The 12,239-nt window shown below is 44.6% G+C and overlaps 1 protein-coding gene and 1 pseudogene across 2 annotated transcripts; one reads left to right on the top strand and one right to left on the bottom strand.

Moving 5' to 3' along the window:
* Positions 1-2,206: 2,206 nt before the first annotated feature.
* On the top strand, positions 2,207-4,063 carry LOC307034615 (zinc finger BED domain-containing protein 5-like; the record flags this gene model as incomplete). Its single annotated transcript, XM_079696264.1, has 2 exons — positions 2,207-3,841; positions 3,941-4,063. 2 exons carry the CDS (start codon positions 2,207-2,209, stop codon positions 4,061-4,063), a joined length of 1,758 nt encoding a protein of 585 aa, XP_079552390.1.
* Positions 4,064-6,439: 2,376 nt separating this feature from the next.
* LOC307034613 (alpha-actinin-1-like) lies at positions 6,440-9,242 on the bottom strand (annotated as a pseudogene). The gene has a single exon. The product of its transcript is annotated as an alpha-actinin-1-like (transcript).
* Between the last annotated feature and the right edge of the window lie 2,997 nt (positions 9,243-12,239).

The following is a 12,239-nucleotide window of genomic DNA, read 5'->3' as shown; positions in this document are numbered from 1 at the left end:
GCTCACTGCCCCTATGGTCATTGTTTTTTGCCACACACATTAAATAGGACAGTTTTGTAGTTTTTACAGGCACCGTTCACTTAGACAGTGAGAGGGAGGGCATGATCGGGTTTTGTCCCACATGGCTCTAAACAGCTCAATAGGCACACACTGTAGACACTAATTAGAAGAACACAGACTAAAACAGCAATGTGCAGACAAATCAGATGATTAAACAAGATCTTAAAATATATTTTATATATATTATTTTTTGTTGTAAAGATTATTTTTAATACTTTCTGCTGACACTAGGTGGGGCTGTGCCCTGCCCCTAATGACCAGTCGCCACTGCAGGTTCTCCCCTTCTTCCATAATGGCTAGCCCTACATGTAAATGTTTTGATGTTATCCATCACGTGCTGCTTCTTGGCCTCATTTTCTGCCACCTTACGAGCACTACCCCTGAGTTCTGGTCTGGCTGTAGCGTTGAGTGCATAATACCTTGCCACTCGAGACACGCGATCCATGCCAATACCTGCAATGACAGAACAATTACATTTTTTGTGTATGTATGTAGGTGTGTTTGTAGTATGTATGTATATATTTATGTATCTATCCATCTACATTAATTAATTAATTCATCCATTGCTTCATTCATTGCCTCGTTTATTAATTCACAGTATCCATTCACAAAGACAGATGACATGGCCAAGAAGGGCATTTGTGATTAAGCAGTGCATCAGACAACTAAATAGCAGGTATTCATACATTTTAAATGCAAACCTATTGCCTGATATAGTCCTATTTATGTAGCCTATGTATTGTGTGTGTAAGTACCTACTTTTTTTACTGTCTACTTTTCTACATTAATTCAACTTGCAGTAGGCGTATTTATCAAATAACAATGGCTAGGACATTTGTGCCCAAGCAATACATCCGACAATTATAGGCTAAGTGATACTAATTCCTTAAGTAGGCTACATTTTAACATGCAAACAAACAAAAAAATAGCAAGAAACTTAAACATTAAAGAGTCAACAGAAAAGCTTAGCTGTGCCTCGTTCACTTCATGATATAGCCTAGGCTACACATCAGGCTGCATTGAAAAGCCAGTGATGTGCTTGTTGTGAATTAAGCTGTCATTATCTAGCCAGTGTAGTCTAGCCCAGTGGTTCCCAACCTTTTTTCCCAAGAGCCCCCCCAAATGACTACTGTTGGAAGTTGCGCCCCCCACACAAACAAGGGGGGGGGGGTCGCAACAGTGGTAATTAAAGTTTAAAAGTCTCATAAATGCTACAACTACTGTCACCAACTGGATGAATGTTAAGTATTTTGTTAAAGGAGGATGAAAGCGTAATTAAGGAGCACTATAGGAGTGACTTTGATGGTTATTGGACTCAGGATTAATTCATTTGGATTCCCGCTGTATGAAGAAATTAAAGGACGGCGCGGAAGTGGAAACAATTCACAAAGGGATTAAACTGTTTAAAACACATGCTCAAAGTAAGCCGGATTTTGCCGATGTGTTTATGTGGATTCAAAAGTCGTAAATAATCTACAAAATGGAGGAGACCGATCTGATCGGAGCAACTGTGAAAAATAATCCAACTGAAACCGGCATGGACAATGACTATGTTTTAAAAATGCGCTTATCCAGAAAAGCCTGGTTTGGACACTTTACAGGCAGAAGAAACATTTCTATTAAAGAAAGAATTATACATTTCTGTCTTTTTATGCCGACTTGAATTGTTATTCAAATTAATCAATTATTATTATTTTTTTATTTTAATGTAGAGACAAGGCTTTTAGTGACAATCATGTTTTGCTTTACAATTATATGTAAAAAAAAGTCTAAATATGATATTTGGTCTGGCGCCCCCCAGGTTGGGAACCAGTGGTCTAGCCCAGTGGTTTTCAAAGTGGGGGCCGCCAGGGGGCGCTAGGGGGGCCTCAGAAAATTGGAGGGAAGATAAGAAAAAAAAAGGAAAGACAAAAAAAAAATTCTAATTATTTTTTAATAAATATTTTAAATCTGATTTTTAAAAAAAAATCATAATTATAAAATATAATTTATAATAATGGAACATATAATTTGCCATAGTCATCTTTCTGATTGCCTACCAGTCAAAACATCGTTCACGACGCCATGACGTCATGTTTAGACCTGGCGGTTTGCGCCATTTATCAAGCTGCTTTGCTCCTCAAGCGAGCAAGCTAGCTAGCTCAAAATGGACAGGTTTTTGACAAAGAACAGGTCAACGGAACCGACCAACAGCCCTGCTGTGGAGGACACTGCTGCAAAAAAACCTAAGAACTCCTGGCCAATTAAAATCAGAAGGTACGAGGCAGCGTACATTAAGTATGGCTTTACAGCCATACAGAAAAATGGCCATGATTGCCCGAAGTGTGTGCTCTGTCTGGAGACCCTCTCAAACGAGTGTTTAAAACCTTCGAAACTTCAGCGTCACTTGATGCAAAAACATCCGGCAGAGGCCGAAAAAACGGCAGACTTCTTCAGACGTAAAGAGGAGCATTTGGCCAGGCAATCTGCTGCATTCACACAGCAAGCTACCGTTCCCGAGCGGGCCCTGAAGGCATCATTTTTAGCTTCATACCACATTGCTCGTGCAAAAAAACCTCACACAATCGGAGAGGATTTGCTTTTACCAGCTACCAAAGACATTGTCCGAGAATTGCTTGGCGAGGATGCTGCTAAAAAAATTGACGCTGTCCCACTCTCTGACAACACCGTCAGCCGACGGATTGGTGACATGGCGCAGGACGTATCTGCTCAGCTTTTGGAGCAGGTGAGAGCCAGCGAGTACTTCGCTCTTCAACTAGATGAGAGCACAGACATATCGAATGAGGCCCAACTGCTTGTGTACATTCGATTTATTTCCCAGGAGAGATTTGTCGAGGAAATACTGTTTTGTAAAGCACTTGAAAGAAGAACCACTGGGAAAGATATTTTTCAAGTTTTGGACGATTACATCGAGTCTAACGGATTGAACTGGGCCCGCTGTGTGGGGGTGTGTTCGGACGGAGCCGCGGCAATGACCGGCAAGATCAGTGGAGTGACCGCTCTCATTAAGCAGAAAGCCCCGCATGTAGTCGCCACACACTGCATGCTCCACCGTGAGGCACTTGTCGCAAAAAGGATGGATAACGAGTTGAATCAGGTACTACAGGAGGTTGTACAAGTGGTGAATTTTATTAAAGCCCGCCCCTTGAAACACAGACTGTTTACCCTGCTTTGTAATGAGATGGGCGCCCGTTTTGAGGGGCTGCTGCTTCACTCAAACGTGCGCTGGCTGTCACGGGGCGCAGTTTTGAACCGTGTCTATGAGCTGCGGAGGGAGGTTGGAGAGTTCCTCTCTTCTGAAAAGCATCAGCTGGCAGAGCGGTTCACTGATGCAACCTGGATCCGCAAACTTGCATACATGTCAGACATTTTTCTGCATCTAAATGTACTGAACCAAAGCATGCAAGGACGTGACACGTACATACTGCAGGTGCAAGACAAAGTGCGTGCTTTTTCCAAAAAGATTATGCTGTGGTCAAACAAGCTCCAGGAGGGAGTCACAGAGATGTTCCCACTACTTCACCAGGAGCTGCTGTCATGTGATGATTTGGGCTCCATCTCTCCAATGATCCAGTCCCACCTGGAGCACCTCCAAGGATATTTTAAAGACTATTTCCCTGACCTTGAAAACACACATTTAAACTGGGTTAGGAACCCCTTTTCCCCCGGTGTCGGTTCTAGTTTGGACATAAAGTCACAGGAGGAGCTGATTGAGATGACAAACTCAGGGGATTTAAAACTAAACTTTGAGGCTCTTCCCCTGTCTAACTACTGGCTACATGTAAGAAAGGACTATCCCACCTTGGCTGACAGGGCACTGAAATGCCTTCTCCCTTTTGCAACAACTTACTTGTGTGAGTCTGGCTTTTCAACTTTAAAGGTACTCAAAACTAAACATAGAGCACGTCTACATGTGGACAATGACATGCGTATGGCACTGACAGACATTAAGCCCAGGCTTGACAGACTGTGTAGGAGCCACCAAGCCCATCCCTCCCACTAGTGTGATCACTGTCTGTCACTTCCAACACACACACACACACACACACACACACACACACACACACACACACACACACACACACACACACACACACACACACACACACACACACACACACACACACACACACACACACACACACACACACACACACACACACACAAAGAGAGGTTTGGTTTCTTTTTTCTGTTTTTGTATCATCAACAGTTTGTTGAAAGGTTTGTTATTCAGTGGGAATATAGTGTTGAACTTACAGAACCAAGTCAGTTTAAAAGATTTTTTTTCTTTTTTGACTGAAAACTTTTGAAGACATAATGCAAGAAAGACAAAAAAAAAAAACTCTTGCATATGTAAATATATTTTCTGTAGGGTAAAATGTATTGCAACATAGTGTCTATAATAAGAAAAACATTGTGGTGGAACAAAGATGCCCTGCCATACAAATCTTATTCTGTGTTGAAAACATATTGTTAATATTATTCTCATGCTAAACAAATGTAATAATTACAGTATTGAATAGAGAATAAAAGTAACAAAAACGTTCTTAAAGTTGATGTGTGACATATTTTGTAGCATTGTTGGTGGGTTTGCAAAGGGGGTCCCCGGCCAGAAGCTAATGATTTTTGGGGGGCCTTGGCATGGAAAAGTTTGGGAACCCCTGGTCTAGCCTATCACGTGAACATAGCGTCGTTTAATGATCCACACGTTTTACGAGCAGGCAGTCCTGTATGAATAATATAATTCAAAACGCTGCAAAAGGTGGCCTTGCAGACAGGAATGTTTGTGGGACGATCTTCGGTCAGCAAATGATATTCATTAGTGACCTCCCTATCCTTCTGCATATTGCTGTTGACAACCTTTGGACGTCTCCGCTGCACTTTTTTGACAGTGATCAGCTGCAAAAGGACTTGATGCTGCTCGATTTTAGTGGATCCAGAGTAAAAACACTGAACGTTTTTTAATAGATCCCCTGGGGTCAATGTGTCTGCGTGACAGAAGCTTGCTTTTGTATGAGAATGACCACAAGCGACAGCCGGCATTTTTCCTCCTCCCGAGTGCCTCATTTTCTTAATCTCCGCACGTACATGATTACATTTCGATGGCTTGCGTTTCTTCCCCACCGCAGAAACCACCACAGGTTCATCAATGGCGTCAAAATTATTCATGTTTTTATTGTTTGTTGAAGTAGATAATGACGAAAGCCGGTACATTCAGGGCGCCGCCATTATTGTTTACACTGCGTGGAATGCTCTGTGATTGGTTGAGGTGCGTTGAATGGTGCGCTGTGATTGGTTGAGCGGATGTATCGCATTCTGTAGAGAAGGGAGACTGGCATATGTCGCTGTTTGGAAAGAAAGTGAGAAAACAGGACAGAATAACACGGCGGATATCGCGTTTTGCGTAAAATTGAATATTGATTTTTCAACACCAACGAAATACAATACTGATTTCGGCGGGAACTCATTTTTTTCAAAAGTGCCGTTTATCGTGTTTTGTAACCAAACTCTTCATTTATACTTATTTGCATTCACTGCAAGAAAACAGACCATCAATCCATATATGTTTTACCTTAAAATATTTACAACTGCCAATAACAATTTCATTTAATTTCACGCAATACAATCTGATTAGCCTTGCTAATAAATGTGTGATGTATATTGCATTGTTTTTTACAAACAACCCATTGTCCTGTGTTTTTTTTTTCTTTCTTTTATTACAATTTGTGTCTCTTATTTTCAATCGAGTGAAGAAAAGTACCTTTCTTTTTTTTGTTTGTTCAGTATAATAAAATATGTTAACTTTATTCATTTTATGAAGAAAAACAACGACAACGAGAAAAATAACAGCAAAATAACAAACTTTTTTTTTTACCGCTCTTTGTAAACCTGGAGAGCTGCTGCATTGCGTGGGAAGCAAATACAACGCAGACAGTGAGGAAGAGGAGGAGGGGGGAGGGGAAAGAGGAAGAGGAGGTTAAAGATAAGGCCAGAGACATACAAAATGGATCGCAGGAGGAGATTAGTGGCGGGGATGAAGCAGGAAGTCGGGTCAGAGTTAAGCGATCATGCCGTATTTGGAAAGAGCGATACACTACAGAAAGGACCGTCTGACAGCAAGGTAAAGCAATAAAAATATTCTTAATATAGCGTACACCTTTAACTCACTGTCAGGCGGCCTATCTGACAGGAAATGAAGTTATATCACTCTCTCCATACCCACCAGACTCCATTAGAACAACTGAAATATCACCTCACAGACTCAGGAGTTGCTGGTCCAGTCAGTTAGTCTGTGTTATTGTGTGATTTCGGTGACTCTGAACTAACCTTTTAAAACTCAGAAGTCACACAACAACTCAAACCAACTAACTCATAGTAGACCAGGAACTCCCATACACTGGTCAGGTAAAATGACCTATCAATGGAGTCTGCTGCCTTTTGTCTAGATACAAAAATGATGGCAGGAGGACAGGAGGTTGGTGCTGGAGGAGGAAGAGGAGGACGTGGCGGTGATGAAGCAGGAAGTCAGAGTTCAGAGGTCGCTCTCTCCGTACAGAGCCGTGGAGAAGGACATGTAGTCGAGGGCACCGGGACCCCGTCGTCCGGCCCGGAGTATGGAGTCATGCGGGCGACGCAGTAATCCGCCTGGTCCAGAGGAAGCTTGCGGCGCAGCTCGTACGGTAAAATGTTGTTCTTGTCCCGGGCCAGGATCTTGAAGGAGGCGACGACCTGGTCGGCGGTGTCCGTGTCCGCCGTCTCTCGGGACATGAAGTTGATGAACCCCTGGAACGTGATGATGCCCATCCTGTTGGGATCTACGATGCTCATGATGCAGGAAAACTCGTTCTCACCCTGTGCATCGTTGGCGATATCGAATCCTAGGCTGTTTAGGCAGGCCTTGAACTCCTCCGCACCCAAAGTTCCCGAGTGATCCCTGTCGAAGTGGTTGAAGGAGGCTTAGTACTCGTTCAGCTGCTCCTGGCTGATGCCTTTAGCGTCTCTCGTCAAGATCTGGTTCTCGATCTCGTTGATGGTGCGGGCGATGGTGGTGAGCAGCTGCTCCCAGCCCACACGGATGTGCTCCATGGTGTAGTTGGTGTGCTTTTTGTCGAAGATGAGCGCCTCCTGGATCAGCTGGTCGATCTTTGGCTTGTAGTTGACGATGTTCTTCTCGTACTGACGGAGGTGAGTCAGCTGATCCTCCAGCGTGCCGTTCATCTCCATCGAGATGTGCCCGATCTCCTCCATCTTGGTTTGGATCCAGGGTCCAATCACGTTGGCCTGGTTGGCGAACTGTCTGCGCAGACACTCGTTGTTCTGCTGCCGGGCGTGCTCCTCGATCAGAGCCCGGTCACTCTGAGGAACCAGCTGCCGCATCTTGTCCCACTTGGCGTTGACCTCCTGAGGGTTGATGGAGGTGTACCGTTTTTTTTTCCGGCCATGTTGACGTGGTACGTCTGCACGATCTTAGCGATCTCGTTGTGGATCCCAAGGATCGCCTGCTGCTCTTTGTCCGGCTCGCGGGCCGTGCTCAATCCCTGGATCTCCTCGATGGTGTGCACGATGAAGGTGTCCTGTAGGTCCTCCATGGCGCCCTCCATCCGGTTGTTGAAGGGCGCCGCTCATTTGGCAAACTCCAGGTACAGCTGGTCGATGGTTTCCAGAAGCTTCTCAGTTCTCTGCAGAGCCTCGCTGCGTTTATGGGTCAGAGCTCCCAGAGCGTCCCACTGGTCGCAGATATTCTGACAGTGAGCGTTCACACTGAGGGAGTTGTACTAGTCCAGCTCATTTAACTCCTATGTGATGGCGGCGATCTGCTCCACTTGGTCCTGACGGGCAGCGAGGTCGCTCTCGTACGCCTCGTGTATCTTCAGCAGAGCTTTGGTCTCCGACAGAGAGACCGTCTCGTAGTTGTGCTTCTGCAGCATGGCCTCCTTACCTTCAGTACAGGCTTTGTGGATCGTTGCTTTCTGACGGAACTTCTCGGCCAGATGGTCAAGTCTCTCCAGTCGGCGGATCTCGTTGAGCAGCCACTTCTCGTGCCCTTTCTCCGCTCCCTCCAGACCCCCCCACGCATTGTTGATGTCTGACACCATCTTCCCCTCGGAGGGCATGAAGGTGGGCTGGTTGCTGAGCCTCAGCTTGGTCTGTAGCGTGTTGAAGTTGATCTCCAGCTGGCATTTCTCCTGCACTTTGGGCGGCTTATGAAGGCGGTGGTAATCCCTGAAGTCCTCCAGCTTCTGCTGCATGGCCGCCATGGTGTTCTCCGGGAGGCGGTTCTCCAGCCAGGGGATGGTGCGCCGGATCCACTCCAACAGATCGGAGGCCAGCTTCTCATAGTCCTCCATCAGCTGCTCGTTCTCCTGGTTCACCGCCAGAACTTTACAGATCCTGTTCGCCGCTGTCTCCGCCTTCTGAGCGCCGGAGAAGGCGTGGTAGAAGCTAGAGACGTACGTCATGATCGCCTTCTCATCCGGACCGGCTGTGCCCACGATGTCTTCTGCGTCCAACATCTTGGGGATGTCCAGGTATTTCTCAGCGACGTCGAAGGCCGTGTTCAGGTTGGTCATCGGGTCGTCCTTTCGCAGTTTTGCGTAATCGATGAGTTCTGGACGGTATCGATGAATGATTGCACAGAAACCCAACCCGTCTTTCCAGCTGATGTGGAAGTTTTGGATGTTGACGTTCTTGTAGGGCACCGTCTTCCTCTGACACCACAGCAGCAGCTCCTCTTTGGCAGACGTCTCTTCCAAAGAAATGTCTTGGAGGGCGAAGCGAAGGATTATGGTCCAGATCATTCCCAGGGGCATTTTAGCGTTGCCATCTACGATCTCCTCGGCTCCGATGCACACCAGCTTCAGTCCTTTGCCGGTGATGAAGTTGAGTGCTTTGTTGACGTTGGAGATCTTGTGGACTCTCATCTTGCCTCCCTCTGGTTTGGCCAAGCGTTCACCTGAGATGACCTCCAGCAGCAGCATGAGCTTCAGTCCGTCCCGGAAATCCTCCTTGATGTTGTCGATCAGCGTTCCTGCTTTCCTCAGGTGGGAGTTACACCACGCTGTGAATGTCTTTCTCTGCTGTTTCTCCCATGCAGGGTCCAGGAGCATATCCCGATCCCATTCATCCTCCTGGTGCATGTAGGCAATCTCCCCATCGTACTGGTCCTGATCCATGTTATACATTTATACTGGTTCTTGTATCTCTATGCTGGGTTTTTTCTTCCTGCAGCTCGGCTCCGCCACACATTCAGAGTCGGTTTATGGATTAAATTAACAGTCCTCCCTCGGCTTCTTCTTCCTCTCTTTCTGTCCTTCTCACCCTCCCTCTTTCTCTCCCTCTCCCCACACACTCTGCCTATTTTCTCTCTCTTTTCTTCTGTAGTTTTTCAGCAGCTCTCCGCGGAAGACGAGGAGCAACCCAAACAAAAAACAACAAAAAAAACCTTTGTCCTGTGTTTTATGTTTACAGGAGGGCAAAGTGCTGTACATTTGAATTGTTGCCCCATTCTTCATTTACTTGAAAATCCAGAGGCGTGCCTCATACAATCTAGTGTGCCATATTTAGTTTAAATGATTTCCCTTCCCACAGGACCGTGGCTGTGTACAAGAGATGGAGGTGCTTGTTGTGCTTTATAGCTTGGCCCATGGACCTTCCCTCTCTATGGTCAGTTCTGAATATGGGATTCCCAAAAAGTCATTGGGTAGGTAAAGGCCAATTTATCAACCCTAATTTCCCTGCCAACTGCAGATGAGCTGCAACAGACTGCACAGGGCTTCTGTCGTCTTGCAAAGAGTCCAACATTTTACCATGCTGCTGGAGCCATTGATGGAGGTCATAACATAATTAAATCTCCAGGGAAACAGAACAACAGAGAATACAGGCCATCAGTGGTTCAAGTGGAATCATTCTGGATGTGTTTATTGGATTTCTAGTCTCCGTACATGAGGCCAGAGTTCTTCGAAACAACCCCATATTCGGCCAGACCCTGATTCCCCCAGCTGGCTGGTCCCCCCTTGGAGATGGTTTTTAGCCTTGCCTGGAGAAACCGTTTGCCATCCTTACAAAGCCCCTCAGCACAGCCAGGTCCTGGAGATATTTAGCAGTCATGATGCCAGGGCTAGTTCTGTCGTCGAACGAGGGTTTGGACGTTTTGGAAGGCCACTCTATGTAGAGCTGGAGCTTAGTCCAAGCTGTACCAGACATCATTGCATGCTTCTCAATGTGAACCTTAAAATGCGGCTTCTAGTTACTAACTTGTAGCTGGAAACTTGAATGAAAAGGAGTTGGAAAATGTACATTTTAGATAGAATTGGAGATTCTCTCCTTTCAATCAAAACCACCCTGAACTGTTTAAAATGAATTAATTCTGCTTCCAGTTGCATTTTATAATAAGTCATCTGCTTACCAATGGAGTCCTAAGTTATTAATACACATTGTTAAGAGCCAAATACCTTAAACATTGGGGAGGAACAAGGACAAGTAGCTTTATTTCCACAAAAATGGTTAAAAAATCTGTTAATTACACTTTCTTTTTTGAAAGATATAAGCATAGGAACCGAGGATTTCCTCGGGCCGCTTTGTATGTCGGGACAGCAGATAACTATTCCTTCAATCCTTTGCCATTAAATTCAGATAATTACCAGATGTTGACCAGCTCCAAGTGATTTGATTGAGGTCACGCACACCACATTGAAATTCACTTCCTTCCCCTCCCTCCTTACTTTCTCTCTTGCTCTTCCCCCTCCTCTCCATCTTATTCTCAGCACAAAATCAAACCTGTCTCTATAAAGTTAACCAGGGTGTGTGGGAATGAGTCTCCAATTACAACAAGGAAATATATTAATTAATTGAACTGTAAAATCGAGTGTTACACCGCTTGAAAATCAAACCCCACCAGCAATTGCAATTATGTTGATGTTGAGCCAGAAGGGATTGTAGGGTCTGGGAACCACTGATAAAGCATCGATCTCTATTCTTTTTACTTCTCTGTTCATCTGTTTTTCTTTTCTCTTGGGGCTCCCCTAATTCTTTTGGCATTCTGTCTCTGTCCATGAACATTTCTCTTTCCCTCGAACTGGATTCACAGGCCAGAGCTCCGGATTGTTTTGTCTCTTCTGTGTATTTTTTGGCTTGAGCTTTGTAGGTTTTGGCTAGGATTTAGTGCACAGACTGAAGTAAATGTGTGCCTTTCTGTATTGTTTGTGCCAATACACCCTCAAACCTAAACAACATAAAAGGTAGTTTGCCAATGGTGCCAAAACGACATATATGACTGTTTCGGCGCAACATCAACAGACACCATATTGTAAACAATCACAGTTTTAAACGAGTGATAAAAGATGCAAATACAAATTGCTACTCAGTTAAGAGTTGTGTTCGTGGGTGTTACAGCCACAGCATAAAAACAACAATTGTGGGCTCAGGTACAACATATATTTCACACACCAAATCCGAGAGAGTTTACAACTTATTCATACCAACATTCAAAGCAAGCTAAACCATTTTGTATTTCCAAAAAGATTAGTGGAGATCAGGAACACCTGGTGGGTTGGTACTAAAATAAAGTACCAGTGAAAGAAAATGTTGAGCCAAGTGGAGCTGTACCTTGTGGTGTGTTTCTAGGGGTAAAACAGAGGTTGTAATAACTGCTTGAACAGAATAACTATTTGTCAGTAGGAGGACTTTTTCTTTGGGTTTTCAGCTGCTTATGCCAATAACATTATGAGACACCTGATACATTAGGTATTTTCCCAAAGTATTTTTGCTTTCCTTTGTGTCTTAGCCTTCTAATCTGCCTGGCCCTTAACACAGTTATTTATTGCTTCCCATTGTTAGATTTGTTGTGTGCTTTAGTTTAAAAGTGTGTCCTTGTGTTTGATCATTGTCTTTTTGTTGTTTGCGTTCATTATTCTCTGGAGGAAAAAGGAAGGAGCACTCTCTTGCCAATTGTGTCTTGGTGCAGCTATCAACACTACACGCATGGCTACACACAGGGAGGGGATGTAATTGATCTTGTTACTTTGTTCCAAACCTTGGATACAACTATAATGTCTTTCTACCTAATGTATTATCATAGAGAGCAAAAGAGATAAATCACACATCCTTGTTTCTCTCTTTCCTCCAAACACATGTGTTAGCCCACTCTGTTGATAACCTTTGTGCAAGTGCTGCTACTGTAG

Source organism: Notothenia rossii, assembly GCF_949606895.1.
Source record: "Notothenia rossii genome assembly, contig: SUPER_3_unloc_1, whole genome shotgun sequence".
Taxonomy (NCBI): Eukaryota; Metazoa; Chordata; class Actinopteri; order Perciformes; family Nototheniidae; genus Notothenia; species Notothenia rossii.
Note: the sequence above shows the minus strand (reverse complement) of the source record. Positions and strands in the feature narration are given on the sequence as shown.